We start from the raw sequence: 27573 nt of genomic DNA on the forward strand, positions 1-27573 counted from the left end.
TCCAGATGTAAGGGAAGCCTCCAAGTCTGTGAGGAGAGGGTGTAAACACCGATATGGTGGGTGCACACTCACTGGCCCAGAGTTTAGGTACAAGCTCAAAATTATTCAAAAGGTACTTACTTTCCTCACTGTGATGTGCACGGCCCATATTTTATGGAATACTGATACTATAACCTAAAATACTAAAACTAGAGGAATCCGAGCAAAACGTTTATATAAAACTCTACTTTTAAAACTTTCCCGCAAGTCTAAAATAGCTTCAAGTTGAAACACTTTTTTTAAAATTCCAAATGACCAACAGGATAATGGATTCACCACCACAGCATCCTGTAGGGTGTCGTTCAGACCGTGCCCCTAGTAGGATGTGGCTGAAGGGAGGAGTGGACTCATTTTGTCAGCCAAGTACTGTCTGTGGCATGGTTCTGAGACCCTCTAGGCCAAGGTCGCAAGAAGGGACAACTTGACCGGCTCACCAAGGCCTTTGTCAGAATGGAGCGTAAAGGAGCTACCTCATGCCACTTCATACATGGAGGTGAAGCAAGGGGTCGAGGCAGAAAATAAGGGAGAGGATGCTGTCAAGAGGATGAAAACAAGAAACATCCCCATCACCCACATGGGACCAGGAGATTTGCACATTTGTATGAGTAACTTTGTAACATGGTGGGGGGAGGCAAAAAATACATTATACAAGTAAGTTTCTTTCAAAAGTTTCATAGTAGACAATTAAAGTTATCTGGTGCAAACAGAACATTTCTAAAGACGTTTAAAACCAGGAAAAAGATACTCAGTGCCTTTGGAAAATTTGGTGAGAACGTTTTGAGGTCAGGTGTTTTAAATCAAGGACAGCTTTCAAGGATTTGAAGGTCTCTTACAGAAAGAATCTTTTTAATCTTTGATCTTAGGACTAGAACAAAAGAGATCTGCCCAGCTTCGAACGTCTTTAGACATGAGGAAGAAGGCGGTAGAATGACAGGTGAGGAAATACCACAGTTCTGATTGGTACAGAGGAAGGACACTGCCTTTAGTCAAGGCTTAATGAGAAGGCAGAGGAAGCTAGGTGGTAGACTCAGGGTCTGCTCTGACTCATGGGGCTGCTGTAATATTTCCTTTGAGAGTAGCTTCAAGAGAAGAACCAGGTAGTATTCCTACAGGAGAGAAAGCACTAGAAACATGAGGGAACTCTTAGATTTAAAAAAAACAAAAAACAAAAAACAAAAAGCAAAAGACATTCTCTTTTAGGCCAGCAAGATGGCTGTGTGAGTAAAGGCGCTTTGCTGTCAAGCCAGACAACCTGAGTTGACTCCCCAGAACCCACAGGGTAGTAGGAGAAACCTGAAAGTTGTTCTAAGTCCACACACATGTTGTATTACACACACACACACACACACACACACACACACATCGCATGCACACACTCCAGTATTCTCGACACTTACCCTCAGACGCTAGGATGACATGTGATATATGATTTTACATGTAACATTACATGGCTAATTAGGAATCATCCCGCATGTTATGTTTTCGATAAGACAATGAAGGTAAATTATCCAAGAGTAGCGCACAGCCCCGAGGCAGAATCAAAACACAGTCAATGAGCCAAGCGTGGTGGTGCACACGTGTAATCCTGACATTTGATGGACGTCAGGAGGCAGGAGATCCCACGTCCAAGGTCACCCTCTACTACATAATGAATAAGGCCAGCCTGGGCTATATAAGACCCTGTCTCAAAAGAAATCAAAAGCACACAGACAGAAACAACTTCCTTTGCTCCTTTAGGGCTGCATGTTCAAGGCTGTGCCCACTCACATCTTATCAGTGGTGCCCATGTACGGAGGAAGAATTAAGCAAAGAATTTTTGAACGTTCCAATCATCCTCATGATAAATGCAAAGAAAACGTTATGGCCCAGCACACTGCACTGCACACGACAGCTTCTAAGTCCAACGTGGTGTTCTACCCATCTTACTCCAACATCCTCACAGGCTGCAGGCTATACCATCCAAGGTTTCTTCCATTTTTACCTTCAAGCAGAATAATTTAGCCAGACACCGATAGGTCTTTCTACTCAGAACCAGGGTTTACTAAGGAAAACAAAAGTAATCTGCCTTCATAGTCATCAAAAGCAAGAGCAGTCATTAAGGCTCGAAACATAACGGCCGCCCACCCTCCCACCCTCGAGACGGCTAGCGAGGACCGCGCAGACGTGAGCGAGGGTTAGCACAGCTGATTTCCAGGTTCAGAGAAGGAAGCCACACGATTTAAGACAAACACCTGGAGAACGGGGTAGGGAGTAGTATTTTGTTTTTACCTCAGGAAAAAAGAAATTGTAGGCAGACATGCAGCAAATCACATCGCAGGGATAGTCAATTATCTGAACACACTAATTAAGTAAATGTAATCAACCGGCTTTCAGTCCTCTCCTTGCCTGGTGTGTATTTCCAGAGCCCCGCTTTTCTCCTTGCTCATAGCGGGCAGACCGTTAGACCGTCTACATGGTGCAGCAGAGGGAAACAAACACGCACAGATTTTTTTTTTTTTTTTTTTTTTTTTTTTTTTTGCTGATGGCAGGAGTTTCTTCTCACGCTCAGGGCGAAGGCATGCGCTATAGTGAAAACAGCACCGGCCGTGGGTTTTAATTACCCTCCTCGCCAATTTTGCAGAGGAGGCTTAAAGTTCAATTAGGTCGGATGGTGCTTGGTTAGGGTGTTTTCATAAAACTGGGCACAGGCTTTCAAGGGGTAAATATGCGGCCATGACAGGATTAAATATTCATGAAATCAAGCTGGACTGGAAGGCTGGGGGTATCAGACTATTAAAATTCATATAGTTTTCACAATGTAAATCTTGTATCCACAAGATTTTGTAAGATCCACAAGATCTTGTAAGGCGCCCCATTCTGGCCTGGTTCGGAGTGTGTTCAGATACCAACTCTGTAGCTTACATTTAAATAACAATATTGATTTTTGTAGATAAACAACAGCCCCGATGCTCACCTCAGGTTTCAAAGTGCAGAAACAATTTTAAGCATTTGCAAACCCAAACTTAGGGAACCGTCTGCTGACCGGAACAGCCACACTCCGTGTGATCCCGACATGCACCAGCTATCTGTTTAATCTACTGGTGTTTTACCAAAGGTCCAAGGGAAAATCGTGGTATTCCCGAGGAGGAGCATTCTCCGAGATGTGGGTCGCTTCTGCCTAACACGAGTGCCTGTCTGCCCGCACGCTTCCTTGAGACAACGTGGAAATAAAGTACATTGACTCTTCTTGGGTTCCAATATTCTGATTTGCTGAACCAACTTTCCCCCAATATTAGCAGTCGCTTTCAAAATGCTTTAACAAACACACGTGCGCACTCGACACAGACGGAACTAAACAACTAGCTTCCACCGAACTCAACTCCGAGCATGGGCAGAGGCAGGAACCTCAGAGACAGGACTCTCTGGGTATTACCGAAGCATCGTCTTCCGTGCAATTTCCCCTACTGTACAGTTTTCTCAGCAGAGGAAACATCAGCACCAGAGAATGACATCTCAACCATGTCTTACTCGAATTCAATTACCTAAAGAACTCCACACAGTCAGGCGCAGGTCTCCCCTGGTCTACAATGACACAGCAGGGCTGCAAAGGACTCCCAGGGTTCATCTGCTGCCAGGCACTGGGTCCTTGCCCTCCTGGAGAGGAGGGTGCCCGCTGAGAAGGACCACCTCCAGCCTAGAGCTCCGGGAAGCAAGGCTGTCCAATCTGCAACAAGCCAAACTTTGCTTCCATCGGTAGAAGCATGGAGCCTCCCCTCCAAGAGTCTAGGAAGCCACTTGCCAGGTCTTAAGGCACACTTCCCTTAGACCCACGGCAATCTAAAGGCGAAGTCTCAGCCCTGCCCCTCCCGTGGGCTCAGCCCTGCCCTCAGCCTCGCACCGTGTGTACCACGACTTCGCCTGCACACATCACTGAACACCGAAACCAGAGCAGACTTCTTTCTGCACACGCCTTCCAGTTGAGAAACTCACTACCGGCGTGGATTCCTTTAAATCCCACGCCTTCTCCAATCTGCCACCCCACCCCCCACACAAACGAGGTAAGGGGGTTGGGAACGGAGGGGTTAAAGAGACCGGCCACTACTAGTCCTCCTCCTCCGTCTGGTTCAAAAGATGTCACGGCGGCCACACCGCGGACCTTACCTTGCTCTCCCCCCTCTCGCCGTTGGGTCTCGCCTCCGGATCGTCGCTGTCCTCAGCGCCCGCACTCTCGCTGGGCACTTCATCCTGAGCCAGCTGCTGCTGGGGCTGCGGCTGGGGCTGGGGCGGCTGTGGCGGCGCCTGGCAGGCTCCGCCAGCCCCCTGGGAGCGGGGGATGGGCTCCGGGCGCGGAGAAACTCCCTCCACATCCATCTCCATCTTCCCATTCACTGGAGGGCAAGACAAAAGCGGAGCGGAGACTTGGCAGCGGCGCCCGGCGGCTCCTCAGCGGCCCGTGGCACGCATGGCTCGCCGAGGAGGGGCCGCCTCGCGCGCGCCCTCCCTCCTGCCACCCTTCGCCCGCACTCCCCGCGGCTCGGCTCCGGCGCTGCGGGGCGTCTGGGCCCGGGAGCCCGCGAGGAGCGGGTGGCCGCGTGTCCTTGGAGCGCTGGCCTTCAGGCGCCCCCCCCCGGCAGTCCCGCTACACCGAGCGCATCCTGGCGGTGGCAGGGCGCCTCCCAGCCGCGCGCCCCAACCAGCCCTGGGGACAGCCCCAGGGACTTGTTCTCCTTATCCTCGATCCTAGATCCCAGATCCTCGATCAGCCAGCGTCTCCTGCCCCACCCCCCTGGGTGTTTCACCTCCCTTCCAACCTTTTGAACAAAGTTACTGGAAGAACGAACCAGATGGGCCGGGTTTGCCTGGCAGCACTGACAGAGATAGGAAATGTCAGGTGCAAGTGAGATAGGGCTCGCTGACCAGGCAGGAACCCTATCTGTCGCCCCCTTCCCAGCGCAGAGGAACCAAAGAAAGGAGGGTGTTTCAAGCTATCCATGAGTGTGTCAGTGAACACTAGGAAAGCGGTAAGGGGAGGGCTGGTGGCTGAAGAGACCACTCCAATCCCAGGTGACTACCACCTCCTGACCCTGGTTTTCCCTCCTCTGGCCTCCAAGTGTCTGGAGGACCATTCCCTCCCTGCGTGCCTGCATGTGGCTCCCGGAGCCCAGCAACCCGGGTCCGCCCTGATGCTAGGTGCAGGGGTGCAACCCTCTACTAGGGACCCAGAACACACGGAAGCAGCCAGGATCAAATACCAGCCAGGCAGGAAACAGCCCTACCAAGACGATCCTTGTCTTGGGCACATCACTGGTTAAAACTGGGGAGGGCTGGGGCTCCACCGATGAGGATGCCACTGCACTGACCCTGACCAGCCTCTCAGTGCTGAGTTTGGCACCAAGGTCTGCCTAGAGGGTCAGTGGAGGAGGAAGGGAAGTAGGGTGTACTTGGCTGCCAGGGTTTTACTGCAACGTGGCCCTGGGGTGGGTGCCAGTTGGGCGACTGCTCTCCCAAGCGGCCAGTTCTCTCATGCAAGCTGGGCATATTCTATTGGAGGTGAGTTAGGGGCAGGCAGTGAAGTGCTCTGTAAATACAGAGTTGGCGAGAATGCGCCCGGACAGTCTTAAGTCGGGACTCCCTGTCAGTCGCGTTCATCAACTCTGTGCTACTCACATAGAACTTAAGAGTTGCTGGAATGGTGTCAGCCGTTCTGGGTCCCAAAGTGACAAAAACTCATAGGCTGAGCCACTAGACTTAGCTTCTGCTTCCAAGTCCTAAGAACTGGAGGGGCAGGGCTGGAGCCACAGTCGTAAGGCTGTGGATGCTCAGGTGGGGGGCCTGCTACCCTGGGCTCTCATTCCCAGCGGCCTGACCCTGCTCTGCAAAGCTAGTATCCTCCTTGGCGTGCAGAGTTGGAACTCACTAACCTTGGGTGTGGGGAGGGCCCGGGAGCATCTGCAGTCAAGGGTCAGACTCCAGAGCAGATTCCAGACCCTCCAGCAAGTGGCCACATCCCTGTCTTCAGCTCCCCAGAGGTCTCTGCACTTCTGCTACCCACCATCCTCTCTGCTTCTCTCACACCAAACTCATGGGCTGCCTTTTAACTGATGAGGGAGGGGCTGCCACTGACTGTTGTTGCCGTCTCCTCTGGAAGTTACGAACAAGACTCTCTCCAATCACAATGAAGATCACAGGTGAGTAAGGAAAGGGCGGTTGGCAGAAACATTTTACTGGGTCTAATGCTGTAACACCAGAGTGTGTTAGCACAGGGGGAGGCTTCAGACTTGTGACAAAACCAGAAAGGGGGTGTGGCAAAGCTGTAGCACGTAAAGGTGGCACTGTAATTTGCACCAACCATAGCTTCCAGATCACGAACATTCTGTAGAGGTGACCAAGGAGGTCTTCTCCCTGCCCCCAGTCAGAACAGCTGTGGGTGAGCAGGGTCATCTAGAGCTCACCCTTGCTTGTGTTGAAGTTGGTGTCTTCCTGCCCTCCTGTAGGTTGTTAGGAGTGGATTGTAAATCCTGCCTCCTAAAGGGGAGAGTGGTGTCTTTTGTAGCATCCATGGTTAATGTCACCGCACAGCCCAGATGCTCAAGTGTTCTTACAGGGACTGGACAGTGTCAAAGGCAGTGTGGGAGGGGTCTGTCAAACCAGCTGCCAACACAGGGGCTGCTCTGGGCTCACGGCCACGAAATCTGTGGGAAGAGTCTGTCACCTGCCACTTCAAGGATCTGGCGATGTCTGGGCATGTAAGGTAGGTTACAGTAAAGACATAAGCAAAGGTTCACACCAAGCTAACATTCCCAGGGGCGTTTAACAGGGAGCAGATAAACAGGAGCCTAGGTTGGACTGAGTGAACCTGATCCATCTCCGAGTGGGCAGGGTGACTACCGCAAGGGCGTGTGTGGAGGGACTTGCATCCTCAACTGTGCACAACACTGGGAGGGACCCTGGAATAGCAGCGAGGGGAAGAAGGTTATGAAGAACCTGTTTAACATTAAACAGTCGTTTGTTCTTGGTTTTGAGTTCTAAGATGCCCCCTACTGATCAGAAGATAAATGAAATGCCCGTGTGTTTTCTAGTAGAGAGTGGCCTTTCCCTCAACAGGCGGAGTGGACTGCACAATGTGTGCCTGACAGAACTGGGGGGCTACACCTGCCCACCCTGCTGCTCTTCAGTATCTGTCACACATCGCACACAAGTACGATGACTAAGTTACACCGGGTCCCGCGGTAGAATTTCTCCTGCCCTTCTGTCTCTTACTCTCCAGGTTTTAGCGTGAGTATGCAAACATTTGATGGCTGCTTTAGTCAGTATAGACAGGTCAGGGAAGGCCACCGGGCCTGCTCTGAGGAGACACAGGGTTTGGAGGATGGCTTACCAAAGCTCCATTGTTGGGTTTATAGTTTCTTTATTTCTAAAAGCTACATGTCAAGTTTATTTTCTAGATTGAGAACTCATCGAAGACGCAATGAGTTTACTTGTCGCCGATGTACCAGGCTTTTAAGTGACATTAGGACCCCACCCGGAGCGCTGTTATGGAAGAGCCCAGATAGTAAAGCTGGGGCTGTACGTGGGCTCTGTGAGTAAAGGCTCCCATCGCCAACCCCAATAATACAAATCCGGCCCAAAGTGTGGTAGAATGGACCCCCCAAAGAGTTGTCCACTGACCCCCTGACATTTGCTGTGGCACACCTGGCCCCCCTTCCAAAATATTTATTGCAAAATTTAAAAAACGTAAGGAATGGGTTGGGGATTTAGCTCAGTGGTAGAGCGCTTGCCTAGCGAGCGCAAGGCCCTGGGTTCGGTCCCCAGCTCCGAAAAAAAGAAAAGAAAAGAAAAGAAAAAAACGTAAGGAAGCAGAGCTGTGTTCCTTTGAGGACGTTTGTTCCTTGCCCCCATTTCCTCTCAGCGCCCACTAATAAACCAAGAGTTCTTACAGGGGTTTTATTAAGGTAAATTAGATTATCTGTGTAAATGTGCTTAGAAAATTACATAGCACGAGGCCCTGTCTGTTGAGCTGGGAGTAGGGAGATGATAGAAATTCTCCTTGAACACAGAGCTGAAGACCTTGGTTCAGGAGGAAGTAAACACAGTTAGTGCCACTTGATTTCTCTGCAAGACGGTTGGCATCTTCGGAGAAGAGGGAGGGACTCAGCCTTGTTTCGAGGAACTTTTGAATTTGACAGATTTCTCCTTCCGTACTGCAGAAATAAAAATCACATGTCAATTCAGACAGGAGCTGGGAGAGCTGTTAATATTCTTCCACGATTGTTACTTCTAAAATGTGTTTGTGAACTTTTTTCAAGGCTCAGATGAAGATTAAATAAGAAAGAAAGATAAAATACTGTAACTAAATTCGTTCTAAATTTAGGCATGTGCTTTTAAAGGTCCCTATTGTTCAATGCAAATATTATTTTCTTTCCCTTGCCCCTGTAATTATTTGGGGGGCATGTGTGTCTTTTCGCATCTGTCATAAGTAAATATGGACTCGGAAAATATATTACATTTCAGAACTGTTGATTGCACCTAATTATGCATGTAAATTGCTACTCGAAGCCTGCAAACAGCTTGCAACATTTAGAGGATCTTGCCCTACTGGTTGTCTGAGGTGTTTGTGTGGTGCTTCGTGTTGCCTGGAATGACACTTTACATGCCTGCTAACTCCCCCTTAATGGTGAATCTGAGTAATTGGGACCTTTGGCTGTCTCTCTTGGAAGACTAGGATTCCTGGGTCATCACTTTTAACAAACTGTACCTTCTTCTGATTGACACCTGAACATTCGATCTTTTCGACCCACTGCGACCACAGAATGTCCTCAGAATATAGTTGGTCTAGACTCTTGTTCCTCAAATAGTAGTCAGTAAACCCATAGCAACCCAACTCTCCAGGAATTTGAAAGAAATGGGTTCTTGGAACCTGCCATAGGTCAGCCACTCAGAATTTGCCTCTAACAAGACCTGCAAGTGATTCCTGCCCACTGTGGGTTTAAGGGGAACTGTCCAACGAGTCTGCCCTGTGGCTCTTACCTACTTATTTATGTGCATGCACGGTCATTCTCCCAGGCTACCCAGAAAACACTCACTAGGAAGGCTCAGGATGGGACTGTGAGATGCTCCATGGGTTAAAGCGCAAGCCTCGAAAAGCCTGGTGCCTGAGGCAGATCCCAGGAAACCAGCCATGGAAGTGAACCCACTGTCAAAGTGATCTTCTGACCCCTTTATGCACCTGGGTACATGCAGACACACAGAAGCTGACACACCCACACCCACAGATACTCATACACACACAGACACAGAGACACTCATACACATACACACACCCATACCCACAGACACTCATACACATACACACACCCACACACACACACACACACAGACACTGACACACAGACACTCATACACACATACACACATACACCGAGACACACACAAACACACATGCATTCACACATACACACACAGAGAAACACACACAAAGCACATAGACACATATACACAAATACACACATATATAGTGAGACACACAAACACGTATACACATAAACAGACACATTCACAGCAGACACACACATGATAAGATATGTAAAACGCAGGGTAACTCCTTTTCCTCTCACGGCATTCTCTGTCTTACAGCACCGGTCCCTCCCCGTGGGCCTCCCTCGCATACTTAAAAGCTTCATAAAGGAAGAGCAGGGCTATGTTTCATATTCTGGTGATTGAATAAGAATCATGAATTCTTCTAAATTCAAAAGACATTAGCCTAAGAGCATTTTATCTCGAATAACGAACCTTCTGCAAAAACATGACAAGTTTGGTCATCTGTGTTCTCCTAGAGACTGGAAACTCCGGTGTCTCTCTGCTGGGACTACCGTAGACTTGAGGCACAATAGAGGCCAGCAAGGACAAAGTTTGTGTCTACGTAAAGAAACATCTAGCAAAACCTCCATAATCTGAAGTACTTTTGCACTGAATTACGCAGCCCAGTGTTTTTAGGAAGTATCAGAAGTCGTTAATGAATTCCTCTGAAGCACACACGTACCTAGGTAACAAACCGGTCTTCTCAGTTTTACCACAGTCTCCCTGCGACTCACTTGGAATTTGCTATATAGGTTTGTTACCTTCAGACTCCCAATCCTCCTGCCTCAGCCTCCCACAAATCCACGCATCCATGTGTAGACAGAAGAAGTTGATAAAAAGGGTTTTCTTCTATAACTCTTTTTTAAAGCATCTATCAATGAGCTTGGAGCCCTGAACTTGTCACTTGATCTTTCGGCTACATTGTCTGGACAGCAGGACCCAGATTGGCCTATCTCTGCCCTCTAAATCACCCCCTCCTGGAATTACATACTGTGCCACCATGCCTGGTTATTTGGGGGTCCAAATTCAGGTCCTCGCTCTTGGGTAGGAAGTACTTCCCGTCTCTGAGTTGGTGATTTCGGGGCTTTTGGGAACAGCACGTCTCACGGCTAAGGCATACAGACATCACCTGGAGAGTGCAGTGGCTCTGCAGGGCTAGGGCTGAGCACCCACAGGCCATCCAGCATCCACGTGGCCCTGTGCTTGTAGTCTTCCTACCTTAAGGACTTATATCCAGCAGTGATCTCCACGCCCACATCACTCAGGAAACTTTTACAAGCTTCAGCTCCTAGAGACTGAACAGCCGAAACTTCAGGGCGCCTGGAGGTGCAATGGAAGCAAAGGTAGGGTGGGGGTGGAGCTGTTTTGTTTGCTTTCAGACCAGAGTTTTATGTAGCCCAGGCTACCCTGGAACTCCTGATCCACCTGCCGTGGCCTCCCAAGTGCCTGTATTATGAGTATGCAATACCACCTGTGGCACATGGGTGGTTTTTAAGCCTTATAGGTGGTAACCAGGAGTGGCCACAACTGAGAATTGCACCTTCATGGACTAGCAATAGCAGTTGGGACCTTCTTAGCCATGCTAACCTTCCCTCCTTCAGAAACTAAAGAGGACAGAGTGCTGTGCCCTTCTCACAGGGCGATGTTGTGATGCAACCTCAGGTTTCAGGGCCATTGCTGTGATTAAAGGCTCTCTATGGCTATGTTACAGTCATTGGGAAGGTGTCCAAAAAACACTGATTTTCCCCATTAATCAGTGAAATGAAAATCTGAGGGCAAGATGGAGCCCGGTGACGTTAAAAGTGCTCTCCGGTGACTCCGGTTGTGCAGACAGCAAGGAGCAGTGTCCCTACAGACTGAATCTTTATGCATGCAAACTCTGTTTCCCTGGAGCAGCGGTTTCTCTCTCTCTCTTTCCTTCCTTCCTTCCTCCCTCCCTCCCTCCCTCCCTCCCTCTCTCTCTCTCTCTCTCTCTCTCTCTCTCTTTCTTTCTTTCTTTCTCTCTTTCTTCCTACTTCTTCCTTAATCTGAGGAGATGGAATGACCAGGAAGGTAAATGAGAGAGACTTCCAGCCCAATTAGCACAGGTGCAAATTAGCCTGCTCACCATGGTGTTTTCCGACAAATCATCCCGTTCTTTCCTGCCCCTTCTCCACTCTGGTGACAGCACTTTCTCCTTGCTGCCGGAAGACTTTGATGTGACAAGTCCCAGTTGAGGTGGACCAGCCTGTGGGGACTCAGGATTCTCTCCTTGGGTTTCTGAGCCACCACAGAGATGTCCTCGTGGATGAGAGGTTTGAACCTTGCCGCCCAAACTGAGGTTCACAGACCTGTGGCATCAACAGCACCAAGGGATGAGGCACAAGCGTTGCAGTGTCCCTGGGCCCCGGCCGTGTCCTCTGAATCAACGCCTATGCTTTAAGGATCCCTGGTGGGCGGCAAGGCCATGAGCCTTCAGACGCTGAACTACAGTAGACGCCTGTAAGACGCAGAGGGCCTTTACCCGCCTACCTGGTCCTTCCTCATCCAGCATCCTCAGAACTCCGTAAAAGAATGCTTTAATATTTATATTATATATAAGCAAAAGATGTGTACATTATATTATATATACTATATTGTTTATATTAGTATCTATTATATTGTTATATTATATACACGTATTATATATGTTGCTTATATATTGCTTATATAATACTCATTGTTTATAGTATATATAAATGATATATTAAATTGTTTTTAAATGTAAATATAGAAAATTGCTTTAAATATGCACGTGTGTGAACCATATGCATAGTTTACATATATTACATGTACTGTTTATAATATACAGTTTTCAGTTTCCAACATGTATCCATTGTGTGCCGGGCATTCGGCCATGCCCCAGGGCCCCTTTCTTCGCCCCTCCTCCCATTGATCCGGTTTGTTCCCTTAGCCATCTTGTAATCTATACGGTCATGACTGTGTATGAGGCTATAAAATCCAGGAACCAGAAATGAGGGGAGACACACGAACTCAGTCTGTCTGAGACTGGTTTAGTTCACTTAATCTGACTGTCCCTGTTTTGTTCATTGTCCGCAAAGGATGTAACTGTGAGGAAATTGTCACTGAGTATAGACACATTTTCCTGGTGTGTCCTCTGATGCTGGGCACCAGGCTAGTTCCATTTTAGCCACAGTGACTAGCGCTGAAGTAGACACTGATGTGTGCTTGTCTCTGTAGTCCTTCAGAACCCTCTAGAACACGCATGGATGCTGTTCCCGTTGACAAGAAAATTCCATCAACGCTGCTCATTCTGTCTGAGGTGATAGGAAATGTTCTTTCTGTGTTTCACTGGGGAGCCTCCCTCCTGTGCGTGGCTGTGAGCACACGAATTATGGCTAGTGTGACTCAGAAACTGGATTTTAATTTTATTTCTTTCTAATTGATCTAAACTTAAATAGCTTCATGTGGTTAGTGGCTCCAGTGTGTTGGACAGCACAATTCCAAAGCAGCCACCCTTCCTCTTGCCCAGGCTCATTCGAGTTCCCAGGTTGAACACTTGCCCATCCCACCCTGCCTTTGTATGTATTAATCCCTCCTGAATTCCCCAAGATGAAAAACATCTGCTTTGCCACCTAATTTGCATAATAAGTAACATTATGCTTATTATTTTGAATGAGAAGAGTTTAACTTGAATTAAACACCACCAAAAAGTTGTCAAAACCTCTTTCATAGTATTCATAATTGTGTAGCTTTGATTCTGCAGCCTTTCAAACGTCAGCAGACATGGGGCACATTAACTGCTTTAAGGACAAAAGCCTGCAGATGGATTCAGGGTAGAGGAGACACAGAGACGCCCGCAAGCCGCAGCGTCTCAGTGCACAACGGGAAAACCTGCGTGTGTTGAGAGTAAACACCAGGCCATGAGCGTTACCCTCAACATGGAGGGTGAAATGCAAAACCAGAGGGATTTCCAAGCCAGAGAACACCAAACAAAAGTTCAAACAGAACAGTACTCGACAATGCGTCTGGCCATAAGTATCTGTCATGTGGAACTGATGGAACGGGCACCATGAGATGGGCTAAGAGGAAAAAGAAGATGAGAAAGGAGGTCTCAAACAAAAGGACTAAACAAACCCTGTTTAAGAAGTGAGAAGAGTGTTCATTCAGCACACGCACATGCACACATGTGTGCATCCACACGCGTGCACACACGTACATACATGTACGCGCACATGCACTCACTCACTCATTAGGAGAATGCACACTGCTTCTAAGCCAGGGCAGTCACAGCCTATCTTAGGAAGGGAAACGTCTCATCCGGGTCTGTGCGTCCCCAGCTGTGCTACCAGGAGAGCCACAGTGATCCCTACAAAGAATCGTGTAGCTAAGGGCAACAGCCTCCCTTCTGGAGGGCGGCCACTTCATAGCAACGGAAGCCAATAAATAGGCCACCGCTGTCATTCTCAGGAAAGAAAATTCCACGGAGTCCACGCGGCATTACCTGAGGACAGGCTGGGAGCTCAGACAGCGCCGAAGGCATCTGGACCTGCACCCAGGCATCTTAACATCCATTGCATCCAGACCCTCTCGATTCTCCGGTACTGTAGGCTTCTTCATAGTTCACATCAATACACCTTTAAAAGAGGAGAGAGAGAGAGAGAGAGAGAGAGAGAGAGAGAGAGAGAGAGAGAGAGAGAGAGAGAACAATGTGAAGGGCTCCCAAGGTGGTTCAGATGCTAAAGGCACCTGGCAACCTGAATTCCAACTCTCTCGGCTCTACATGGTGAACGGAGAGAACCCCTTCCTGCACGTTGTTCTCACATCGCCACAGATGAGCCCCATTTAATTAATTAAATTAATTAAATGAGTAAGGAACGACTTAGGTCTGAGAAGACGGCTCAGCTGCCAAAGTGAACACGCTTCAGCTACTGTGTGTGAGAGCCAGATCCACACGGTTGTCCGCTGACCTCCACAGGCTTACAGGCATACTGTGGTATGCATATCCTTACACACACACACGCACACACACACACACACACACACACACACACACACACACACACACGAGACTTCTAGAGCCCTGACTTTACTGGGTAGCTAGAACCAGAGAGTTCAAGGCTAGCACAGAGCCGCTGGGAGAGATGCTACTCAGAGATAAATTATAGTTAGTTCCATGGGGCTTCAGGATGCTGACATGGAGCAGGCATTCCCTGTGTGCTGGCTTCTGACCCTGTCTACTCGCTGAGTGCTGGCCTCCTAGCTTGGGACCCCGTTACTTATGAACTACCTTTCTCTATGTTAGTTTTATTTTCTAATTTCTTTGTGGCCCATGGGACATGGAGATGAAGCAGATTGTAGAATTCACCTTTAGAACAACAGCAATGGGGCTAGGAGATGGCTCAGTCAATAAAGAGCTTGCCCTGCAAGCACGAGGCTGACCACTAGAACCCTGCAGAACAGACGGCCTGGTGTGGTGGCCCCCGCACATCTAAAGCCAGTGCTGGGGAAACAGACTTGGGGGTCCCTGAAACTTTCTCGCCAGGCAACCTAGCCTACACAGGAAGTCCCGAGACAGTGAAAGACCTTACCTTAGGTTCCTATTACTGTGATAAAACACCATGACCAAGAACAGGCTGGGGAGGGAAGGGGTTATTTTACCTTAGGATTCTCAGTTCATGCTCCACTGCTGAGGGAAGTTGAGGCAGGAACTCAAGCAGGGAGGAAGCTGACGCAGAAGCCTTGGAGGAGTACTGCTTACTGGCTTACACCTCATGGCCTGGTCAGCCTGCTATCTTATAGTTTCCAGGACCACCAGCCGAGGGATGGTACCAGCCAGAGTGAACTGGGCCTTCCCACATCCATCAAGAAAATAAACCAGGGCTGGAGGGATGGCTCAGCGGTTAAGGACACTGACTGCTCTTCCAGAGGTCCTGAGTTCAAGTCTCAGCAACCACGTGATGGCTCACAACCATCTGTAATGAGATCTGATGCCCTCTTCTGGTGTCTGAAGACAGCGACAGTGTGCTCACATTAAATAAATAAATAAATAAATAAATAAATAAATAAATAAATAAATAAATTTCTTGAGAGAGAGAGAGAGAGAGAGAGAGAGAGAGAGAGAGAGAGAGAGAGAGAGAGAGGCTTCCCACAGACAATCTGGTGGAGACATTTTTTTTCAACTGATGTTTCCTCTTCCCAAATGACTCTGGCTGTGTCAAGTTGACATAAAAGGAGCCAGAACAGACCCTGTCTCTGAAGGAGGAAACAGCACTGCTGAGGTACGGCTAGAGGGATATAGGTAGACTAGGACCTGGAAGCAGGCTTCCTGAGACAGCTGCTTCTGGTTCCCAGCCAACATCGGAAGGGGCGATGATGGAAAGGCATGGGGGCAGGTGTCTAGACAGGACCACGATAAAACACCAGCAGCCCGCATCATTTTCATGGCTTCCAGACTTAGGTTTCTCCCAGCTCGGATGTGTAGAGTTCTTAGTTTCCCTCTCTCTGCAGCTTGCTTCAATCCTTCATGCCTTGGAATACATTCAGGGATTCCCCGGACAAACAAACACCGCCAATCTCCCCACCCCGACCCCGTGCCTTTTTACAACCAAGGTTGTCCTGAGCCCTGCACGTGCACAAGCACACATATGTACACATGCACTTGCACACCCACCAGCAACAGAGACATAGAGTACACTACAAATGACCATCAGAGTACCAGGAAAGCTAAGACTGTACAAGGCACTCCAGTGTTCCACCAGCCGGAGTATTTCTGCAAGATCGTATAGGCAGCTCGGACAAAGCACCTATGGGGGAGCTACTTCCTGTCCAACGAAGCACCCATGGGGGAGCTACTTCCTGTCCAACGAAGCACCCATGGGGGAGCTACTTCCTGTCCAACGAAGCACCTATGGGGGAGCTACTTCCTGTCCGATGCGTGGACATAACCATCTTGAAGATCTGCAAGGGTCTCGTGAGATGGGACCCATTAATGTTTCTTCTTACAAGTGAAGACCAGTAATCCACTGGTTTAAAAGCTCCTCTTTTGTTCATTTTTTTGTCAGCGCCTATGAGTAAGACACCCCCCTTGGATTGGTCTGTTGAGACGTGATCTTTGTGTGCAGCACAAGCTGGTCTGGAACTAGGGCTCTTACTGCCTCAGCGAGAACACTGAGATCATGGGTGTAAACTGTGAAGCAGGGCTCCCGTTCCAGTGGCTTTAGGTTTTGCCGTTTGGGTTTTGGTGTTTTTGTTTGGTTTGGGCTTTTTTTTTTTTTTTTTTAAACAGGTTCTCCCTACATAGACCTGGCTCTTGGCTGACCAGAACACTCCTGTTAATTCCAGACTGGTCTCAAACTGATAGCCGGCAACCTCTTGTCTCTGCCTCCCCTAAGTGCTGGGGTTACAAGCATACCCCATCGTGCCTGTCTCTACCAACGTTCTCACATTATGAGATAAAACCGGGGAACATCCACAACTAAAATATCCTTCTATTACTCATGAATTCGGGGTTAGAGGACATTACTTTTTGTTGTAGGCAAATGGTCTTCCTATTTCTGAACGCCAGAGCCAATCAGACAAATCTACTTAGTCATAGCAGTGTGGGCGCATGCCTTGATGGCAGATAGCTTCTAGCAGGTCAGAAAGGGAGGCTGGCAAATCCAGAGCTTTTGCTCCACGTTCCCTAAGCAGCTGAGACACATCTCCTGCAGCATCGGGATGGGGGAAGTTGAGTGAACTGGGGAATTATGCTAAACTTGCTACACCTGTTAAAAGAAATAAAATCAGAACTAAAAAGTGCGGCTTCCCCTGAGGGAGTTCTGTATCAATTTCCCCCCTCTCTCTCTTCTAGCTCAGATCCCAGTTTCTTGCCTACCTGGTATATCCTGTGGCAGGGAATTCTGGGAGGCTGTCTAATGAGGGTTTCTATCGCTGTGATCAAACACTGTGACCAAAAGCACCTTGGGGAGGAAGGGGTTATTTCACTTCACAGGTCTTAGGTCCCAGTCATCACTGAGGGAAGTGGTGGGGGGGGGGTTCGTGAATGAAGCAGAAGCTGAGGAAGAACCTTGCTCACCTACACTCCCCAGGGCCACCTGCCAGGATGTGGAACCACTACAGCGGCTGGGCCCTCCTACAGCAATCATCAAGGCTTGTCTACAGGGAACTCAAAGGGAGGGGGGCATTTCCCTAATTGGGGTTCTCTTTTTTCAAATGACTCCCACTTGTGTGGAGTTGATGAAAACAAAAACAAAGCAAAACAAACAAATAAACCCCAGCAAACACAGAGGTTAACCTGAATTGCTTCTTACCCAGCCTCTTATCCACTTCCTGGTCCTTTATGGCTGCTAATTCAGCATCTCCAGCTACAGATCTTACTTCCTGGATCCTGGACATCCCTAGTACAAAGTGGGGAAGAGCTACAGCTCCTGACCCAGCTCTCCCAGCTCTCCCAGCCCTCATTAGTCCTCCATTACTCTGAGCAGACTTGCAGAAGAGGGAGATGTTTCCGCCGGTACCCTTTATATTACGAGTGCCAAATAAACATACATTTTCATAATATGGCCTTTTAAACCAGAAATTATCTTTCATTTGCTCATATAAGCACATTTTAGAAGACTTACCTAATGCCGTATCTTGTGCATTGTGGGAACTAAACAAATGTTTGAGAATGAATATTAAAAACCTTAGGTGAAGGCAGAAAAAAAATGACTCTGCATCTCATCTTGGAAATTTTCATCTTTGAAAAGAAAAGGTTAATAAAAAAAAGGGCTATTTTGGGGCTAGCGGAGAGATGACTCAGAGGCTGAAGGTGCTTGCTACCAAGCCTGAAGATCTGAGTTCCATCCCAGGAATCCGCAGGGCGGAAGGAGAAAACCAACTCCCACGTGTTGTCCTCTGACCTCCGCGTGAAAGCTATAGTTCCTAAACTCACAGGCTCCATGGTGATAATAAATAAAAAAGAGAGAGGGGAAAAGAGAAAGAGGGAGGGTGGAGGGAGGGAGGGAGGTCTAGCTATTTAGAAACCAGGCCTTGATACATTGTGAATCTTGGGATCCTGTACACCTTTCGTTTCACCAAGTTATTGCAACAAGTAACCTTTCACAAGTACGTTTCCTAAGTCTCTGGTCCCTGGTTTATTAAATGAGGAGCTCTTAATTCCTTTCAGCTCAAAGTATCTCAGAGAACAACCACACATGCTTCCCAGCCACCTAAGTGCACACCCAAAATATCAAGCCACCAAATGGGGAAGGGAAACCTATGTTATCCTTAGACACACTTTCATTAAAATAATTTGTTACGTTTATCTGTTTTGTGTTCCTGTATATGTGTAGGTACACACATGTCACTGACACATGTAGAGCACAGGGGATAACTCTTGTGAGCGGGTTCTCTCCTTCTATCACGTGGGTCACAGGGGTCAGACTCGGGATGTCAGGCTTGGAGGCAAGCCACTGGGCCATCCCATGGGGCCTAGACAGGCCTGGTGATTATCAGCTGCTATTTCTAGTTGTGGCTGTCCGTCTGCTTCTTGGGGCTGTTCTCCCTCTGTGCACTTCGCTTTCCAGTTTGAAGCCAGAGTACAATAAAAACATAACTACAGCTAATAATCTGCTGAGAAAGTTTGGAAAGATAGGGGTATGAATATGAAACACAAGCGGAATAATCACAGAGGCAGTAATGAATGGAATAGTAAGTGGACACGTGGGAAGCCAGAAGGCTAAGGCTGATGATTACAAGTCCACCTGGAGCGGCTCAAATGGAGACTCAAGATCCCATGGTGAAGAAGGCTATATCATGTGGTAGACAAACTGTCCCAGGCTGCCGGCTGGGAGCTAAGAGGCTGGGGGACCGGAGCCCCAGCTCCTTTCCACATGAACCCAGCATGGTGGCTGGGTTCCATGAACCTCCTAGAATAAGGCAGAAGTGCAGGTAGTCCTGGAACTTAGTGGCATGATACCAGCTCTGGTAAATTTTGTACACCCAAGCGAGCACAGAGACCAACCCAAGTTCAAGGTCAGGGGGCACAGATGCCACGATTTGACAAAGTACCAGAAGCAAAAGACTGTGTAGCATAGGAGGGACCACTAGCCATGCACAGAGCAGCGAGCTACCACATACAGAGATTCCTCTGTAAATCACACCTGTAACGGCAACTTTCAAATCCTCTCTGTGTGCTTGTGTTAGGCACATGTGTATGCAGGTGCGTGTGCCTGTGTGTATAGATGTGCATCTGTGCAGACATGCATACTGTCATGTGCAGGTTGTATACCTATGTGTGCAGGTGTGCATGCCCACGTATGTGTGCCCTTTTCCATGCCTGTGTTCAGGTAGGCATCCTGTTGTGTGCAAGTATGCATATCTGTATCAGTGTGACACCTGTGCACGCATGACTTGTGTGTGCAGATGTGCATACCTCTGTGTGTGCACATGTGTATGCCTGTGTGTGCAGGCCTTGTGTGAAGATGTGCATACCTTTGTGTCCATGTGTGCATGCCTGTGTGTACATGTGCATGCCTGTGTGTGCAGGCCCATGTGCGTGGATAGAGGCCAGAAGCTGCTATTGAGACATTTTCCTCTATCAGTCTCCACCTTGATTTTTGAGGCAGTGTCTCTCAATGAGCCTGGATCTTGCCAATCTGACTAGACTGGATGGCAGGTGGACCCCTTGCATCCACCTGTCTCTGCATCTCACTGCAGGTACGACAGATGCATATCTTTAATAATGGCTGGAGAGAGGGCTCAGCGGTTGAGAGCACTGACTGCTCTTCCAGAGGTCCTGAGTTCAAATCCCAGCAACTACATGGTGGCTCGAAACCTTCTGTAATGGGATCTGATGCCCTCTTCTGGTGTGTCTGAAGACAGCTACAGTGTACTTATACATAATAAATAAATCCTATAATAATGTCTAGCTTTTATGTAGCTACTGGGAATCTGAACTCATATCTTCATGCTTGTGAACGTTTTTCTTACCCTGCCACCCCTGCAGCTCAACCTGCGATGCCTGAACTCTGATCCCTGAGTCTTTTCAGAGGCAGTTTCTGCACTTCTAATTGAAGTCTTCCCCCTTCTCTGTGGTGTTTACACTGTCAGCATTTCCTCCATCATCGAGGCTGAACGGTTCATGTGGGGCTCTGGCTCTCCTCGCCTCTGTCTCCTCCTTCCCAAACACATGCCGAAACTTCTTCATCCGGGCTCACTAAATAACGCACGTGCCCAGTTCCCCCTTCTTTTAGTGATGGAGACACAAGTGTACCCACACATATGTGTGTATGACTATAAGATGTATGTGCGTACTATACACCATACATCATATATTCTGCCCTCCTCTGTATAAGCGCATGCTGAAAGAATAGAAAAGTCAGCCACGTTTTAAAAATGATCTTAAGCAGGGGCTGTGGAGATCACTCACTCGGTCAAGTGTCTACTATGCAGCCATGAAGAACTGCCTTCCTCCCCCCAGAATCCGTACTAAAAAGCCAGGTACATGGATGGTGCGTGCCTGTGATCCCCACACTTGGGGTGGATACAGGAGGGGCCCACTAAGCAGCCAGGCTAACTGAACCGGGGAGCTCTGGGTCCAGAGAGGCCCTGACTCAGACATGGGAAGGTGGAGAGACTGAGGCACCCACGCACATGTGCAGGGAGATGAACACGTGTGGTTCTTACAGATATCATATTCAAATGCACTGAGGGGACCGAGGTGGGGGAACCACGGCAAAGGCTGTGAGGCTGAGTGTGGGACAAGGGAAGGGAAGAGAGGGAGAGCCACTGAGGAGAGGATTGAATTCTGTTCTACTTTAGAGTAGCCGAGTTCTTTCGTCTGAGCTACTCTTTTCAATGCAGAAAATGAATGAAACCAAAGGCTGCCATTTCTCTCAGATGACCATCGGGTGGCCTTCCAAGAGACATACTCTGAGCCCTGACTGATACCTAAGCTAAGCCTCTATTTGAGTGTTTGTCTCTCTATGTTCTTTTCGGTTCGCCCTACAGAAGTAAATTAAATTGATCGCAGTCGGCACTGCTGAGCTTTCTGGGGGCTGAAATTTGGCAGAGAGAGGCTGTTTAAACTCTCTTTTCTAAACACGTTATATGTGCAGTGACAGCACACAGCACAGTGATCAGAGACTTGCAGAAACCTTGGTAATGAGAGGGAAAGCAATAGTTTACATCCCGTCGTGCTGGTGTGTGGCCAGCTTGATCTCAGACAAGTGACCCGCTGCCCTCTCGCAGTTCTCTTGCTAACTCCTGAGCAATGGCTTTAGTCCACAGGAGGCAGTAGTGGGTGACCCTGGGGTAGTCTCCCTATTGCTGCCTTCCTGTGCCTGCCGTGGCCCATCCCCTCGGCTGTGCCTCCTGTCAAACAGGCTGTGGGTACCACAGCACAGTAATCCTCCGTCACTGTGTGTCTACGCTCCGGAACCTCCTGTATGTGGACTTCGTCCTGGGTGGTCTCTCCCCACTGGTGGCCATCTCCTTTGCGACCAGGACTGCTGTGTGGCTGCCTGACTGGGCCTTGGCTGATAAACACCTAATGTTGTAAAAACCATGCTAAAACTGACACACAAAGCCAAGATGTATCGTTTGCATACTTCTGGGCGTGCAGGTCAGCAGCAGTGAGTGAGTTCACAGTGGCTTACACTGTGAATCACCGTCACCGATTTCTGTCCCTAAAACTCTCTTGTGAAAACCAACCCACACCCACTCGCAGCTCCCTCGTGTCCACATCGAGGCCCAGTAAGTGTCACCCAACCTGTCTCCCGGTGCCCTTGCCCTCTTTAGATACCGTGTGTCAGCCGGATCACACAGTACTTAGCCTTTTAAGATGGTTTGCTGCACTTAGCTTAGTGCTCCCAGGGTTCTTCCAACACACACGGTATAATGTTTTTATAGTGTCAGAATTTTACTCTTTTTAAACACATCAATATATGTTATGATACGTTTATTTATGATACACATACTTAGGTAACACAAGTTTTTACTATAATAGTTACATATGTTTGTAGACACAGACTCCCTGCATCTGGTCCTTCAAAGGAATGTCTAGGCTCCTCCCACATTTGGGTTACAATGACTAATACTGCTCTACATGTTGGTGTACACATCTCTTTTTGATTTCTTACTTTCAATTCTTTTTTCCATTAATTAATCTATTTACTTTACATCGGTTTTGGCTTTATATGCTCAGCCCAGGGAGTGGCACTATTAGAAGGTGTGGCCCTGTTGGAGTAGGTGTGACCTTGTTGGAGTGGGTGTGTTACTGTTGGTGTGGGCTTTAAGACCCTCATCCTAGCTGCCTGGAAGCCAGTATTCTGCTAGCAGCCTTCAGATGGAGATGTAGAACTCTCAGCTCCTCCTGCACCATGCCTGCCTGGATGCTGCCATGCTCCTGCCTTGATGATAAAGGACTGAACCTCTGAACCTGTGAGCCAGCCCCAATTACATGTTGTCCTTATAAGAGTTGCCTTGGTCATGGTGTCTGTTCACAGCAGTAAAACCCTAAGACAGCATCCCAATCACAGCACCCCTCCCTCCTCTCCTCCCAGTCCCACACTTACAAACCCTTCCACCATTACTCCTTCCTTTTCTCCATAAAGAAGGGGAAGCCCTGCTTGGGTACCACCAGCAGGACTAAGCACATCCTCTCCCACTGAGGCCCAACGAGGCCGTGTGACAGGACAGGGACCAATTCTTTTCTGTATATAACCTGAGGTAGAAATATTGAATGGAATGAGAACCTGGCCCACATTTCCCAAGTGGCTATGCTATTTTACAGTCCTAACAGGTGTATACCAGAGCTCCGATCGCTCCACGTTTTGGTCAACACCTATTTCCTATCTTTATGCTACTCAATATTCCAGTGAGTATAAGGTGCTTTCCACTTACCTGCACTAGGATGATGGTCTTTGATGACAAAAATGGCTCACTGACCCATGCCTCCTAGTCACAAGGTGAGTAGTAATCACAATTGCTGGCTGTAGTTTGTTATTTATTGTATTTCCAAGACAGATGTCCCAGTCAGCTCTTACTGTCGACATGATACAGTTTAGAGTCGTCAGACAGGAAAGTCTCAAAGGATGGATTGCCCAGACCAGACTGATCCTATGGGCATGTCTACTGGGGGCTGTCTTGCTAGTCAATTGGTGGGGGAGGGCACGGTCCACTGTGGGCGTCACCATCCACAGGCTGATGGCCCTGGGCTGTACAGGAGAGCTGGTTGGGCCTGAATGAATGAATGAGTCGCCAGCAGGGTCCTCTAGTTTCTACCTGACTCAACATTCCAATCTTGAGTTCGTGCCCTTCCTTCCCTTCCATTCCTTCAGTGAGGGAATATGACCCAAAAGCTTAAACCAAATCAATGTTTCCTCCCCAGGAGGCCTTCATTCAGAGTGCTTTGCCACAGTGGAAAGAGGAAACCAGAACAACTCACTGTGCCCAACTACTGACCCCAGGAGAGATTCTGGAGAAGATGGGTCTTTATGACTCCACCTCAGGCACTCGTGATGAGCATCATGGGTGCTTTTCCTCCCATCCTGCTCTGCTTCTCCATCTGTCCGTCAAACGCTCTAAGCGTCTACTTGAGGCAGCTGGGAGAAAAATGCCTCCCGTATGTGTTTACTTATATTTCAGAGTCTCCCTTTTAAATATGTGATGCTTCACGTCTTGCTAGCATGTTTATATAGTTAAAACTTCATATGCTTTTGTTGACACAGTACCAATAAAAAGAGCTGAAAATGTACATGTGTTGCTCTCCCTGGCGGCTAAGCTTCAGGGGTGGTTAATTAAGAAGGCAAGTCCCTGATGTCTGCCAGAGAAAGTGAAAAATCCTCACTCCACAACCAGGGGATGTGTGACTTTGGAAAGTTCCCTGCATGATTTACTTCCTCCGATCCTCAGCGTGGCTACTATTGAAACGGGGTGGGAATGTCTGACACCTTTGGGGTGTTGGGGGATCCCGTGGCACAGGTTAGGTGGAGCCATTACGAGACACGTTGTGAATATGCCTCAGGTCAACAGAGGATGTACTGAAGTTTTAAGTCCCAAGTTTAACATGTTCGTGGGTCCAGGGGGAAGGATCCTCTGAAGCCCTCCTCTGCCGCAGAGGGATTCTAGCTCAGTCTGTGACCAGAAACAGCACAGATGGCCTTCTGGAGGTACAGACCTGTAATCCCAGCTACTTAGGAAGCAGAGGCAGGAGGATTGCCAAGTTCAAAGCCTGCTTGGGATGGAGTGTGTGTTCAAGGTCAGCCCTGGTGACTACATGAATTCCTGTCTTGAAGTAAAACTCATTAAAATGACTGAGAGTGACAAGGGACCCTTCTTGTCCGTCAGGACATTTCCAACTACGCCCTGTCCAATCGATAAGAATTCCCCTTGCTCTTAAGGATCTCCAGACAAACCTCCCTGAGTCGCTCCCCTTCCGGTTCTTCAAACCCACTGCACTAAGAAGCCCGTCCTCACCGCTACTTCTGTTCCGTGTAAGATGCTGGTTGGCCTCAGGTGAGCTCTTGCTAGTGCACACCTGACGCACACTTGCGCTCACCTGGCTCTTCTGGATACAGATGGCCTCTCTCTCTGATAGACCGAGGTGGTGACACTGGTGTGACTTCCTGCAAGTCACCCTTTCCAAGTCCCAAGTTGTTACAGTTTGAACATGGAAATGTTCTGCAGCCTCTGTAAACGTAGGACATGGGAGTTACCTGGGGTGGACCAGGAGAGGCTGGTTTCCAGGGTGGCAGTTCAGTCTGGCTTCTGTCTCCTTTCTATGTGCCGACTGGATGGCCCAAAGCTGCCTCATGTTCTTCCTCCAGTACTGCCTCAGACACCACGATCACTGCGTCCCCTCAACGGGTCAAACAGATCTACCTCTTCTTCAATAGAGCTCTCCTCCACTAAGTTGCTTCTGTCAGGAATTTGGTCACAGTTACCTAAAGTAACTAACATAATGCCTGGTCATTCAATGTGTGCAGATAAAAGATTATCGAGTGTCTACAGCAGTGGAGCTCACTCTTCCTAACGTGAAGACCCCTTAATACAGTTGCTTGCTACTTCATAAGTATAATTTTGCTACTGTTATGAATAGTAATGTAAACACTTGGTATGCAGGATATCTGATGTCCAACCCCAGTGAAAGGGTCTTTCGACCCCCAAAGGGGTCACAACCCATGGGTTGGAAACCACTGGCCTTTTGGAAGATTGTTCACTCTGAATGTTACCTCTAGAATTGAGCCCACTCTCAAACACTTTCTGTTCATCTCCCTTGCTATTTTTATAGAATTAAACAAACAAATGTGACATCCACTTGGGATTTTACAATCAAATATGCTTTTTTGGTTTCAGGTTATATATCTTATAAGTTCCCGTGTCTAAGGAGGTCTTACTAAGCTGGGCAATCAGATTTCCCACAGCCAAGAATGAACCACATTTTGGGGAGATGCTGAGCCTTGGGTACAAGGCGATAGAATCCAGAGTTGGAACCCCGCAGAGAGGTGAAAGGAAAATTAAGAATGAAATGAAAGGTCAATTCAAAGCTGGATGAAGAAAAAGGTACGAGCTACTTTTTTCCCAATAAAGATATTTTAGGCTTTAAGTGATGAAAGTAACTGTTTCAACAAAGACAATGTATCGATCTGTAGAATGAAGGTCTGAAGAAGTAATACAGTTTCCGCAGTAGTGTTAAGTGGGTTCTGTCTGCTGTCTCACTGGGCCTATCTTTCTCTGCTGTGTGATCTTTTTGTCAGGTGGTTTCACACTCAAGGAACTAAATTAGTCATACATGCTCTCATGAACTAATCGCCACGGCTGGGCGGACACTACAGTGTGATTGGCACAGCCGATCATGTCCTGCCCCTAGATGAAGTGTAGTGGTTCAGTGCCACCAGAGACCTAGTCCTCTGGTACAGGAGAGCCTCAAACTGGAGTGGAGCTTGCCTTAGATGACAGGGTGATTGTATTATTCCTGTGTTTCTGGTACCTAAGAATAACTCCTAAGGAAGACTTTGTGACAGGCATTTCCTGGTTTTAATTGTTAAGGAAAGTGCAGGGATGGGTATAACATGTGAGCGCTTGTGACAGCAAATCGCTACTCTAGGAAAGAAGGGACATTCGGGCGCTTTTTTCCCCCTTCAAGCAATAAATGGACTATTTAGTCGATGTCTGCTCTTAAGGACCACACAGAACACCAAACATTTCATTAAATAAAATAGCTCATTTCCTAAGAACTGCACTGTGCGCAGTGACAAGATGTTCCAGGACTGACTGATTCCTTTGACAGGAACAAGAAGTTACTCCCTGATGTTGAACAGGGAGGCAGGCAAAGGTCACAGCCACTGAGTGAATGCATGGCATGACGTATGAAAGCCACAATGCAATCGCCACCTGGTTTGTGGTTGCTTGTATGAGGACATTTTCTCTGAAATTGCAATTGGCAAACACAGTACTAGGAGTACCCAGCAAGTGCTCTGTGGATTTGAGAACAACTTCTAAGTAGTGTGGCAAGGAGGGGCTCAGTACAGGTTCCCCAGCATTCTCTGTGCTGAAGAATTCAGATGGCATCCCAGACTGTAAGAAGGCTAAGTCAGTATAAAGCTGGGGTGGTATGAAACACGGGAACGTTAATGTCCCAGGGACACATCCTAATCAACGACCTCTTAATCAGTGGCTGGTTATGTATCTAGACAGCAAGGTCTAAGTTTCGCGGTGTCTCACAGAGGTCCTGGGCAGAATTAAGCGTGGTTTCCTGTAGCACTAACTTGCTGTACTAGCCCCAACCCTTCCTTTTCACTTTCCCACTGCCCTGCACAGTTGCTGGGGTCCCTCCTGATCAACTCCCTCACATGGTAAGGTTGCCTCATGAGCTCAAGGTCAGCTTCAGGAGAGTAGCACCATGCTGGTAGCTTTCTCCCTTCCTTCCTGGCCAAGAAATTGCGAATGTTTTGGAGACAGGCAGTGTGTTACCAGTCCAGTAACTGTGATAAAACGCTCTGACAAAAGGCATTCTGGGGGGAGGACCTGTTTCAGCTCACAGTGCAAGAATACGGTCCATCGTGGCAGAGAGGTCAAGGCAGCAGGAGCTCGAATCAGTTGGTACCTGATTCCCGCCAACAGGAGTCAGAGCGATGAATGTTTGTGCTCTGCCCACCTCCCCTTTTCACACAGTCTAGGACCCCAGCCAGGGAATGGTGCCCCTATTTTTAATGTGGATCTTTCCGTCTCAAC

General features: G+C 48.2%; 1 protein-coding gene across 1 annotated transcript in view; it reads right to left on the reverse strand.

Annotated features, from left to right (window-relative positions):
- LOC116907877 (transcriptional activator ptaB-like) overlaps positions 1–4779 on the reverse strand; it is a 173278-nt gene extending 168499 nt beyond the window's left edge. The window contains exon 1 of the mRNA XM_032911063.1: positions 4180–4779. Within this exon, the coding sequence (XP_032766954.1) occupies positions 4180–4395 (216 nt within the window). The 5' untranslated portion in view covers positions 4396–4779. The remainder of the gene's footprint in view (positions 1–4179) is intronic.
- Positions 4780–27573: the final 22794 nt, after the last annotated feature.

Source organism: Rattus rattus, chromosome 8 (assembly GCF_011064425.1).
Source record: "Rattus rattus isolate New Zealand chromosome 8, Rrattus_CSIRO_v1, whole genome shotgun sequence".
Classification (NCBI taxonomy): domain Eukaryota; kingdom Metazoa; phylum Chordata; class Mammalia; order Rodentia; family Muridae; genus Rattus; species Rattus rattus.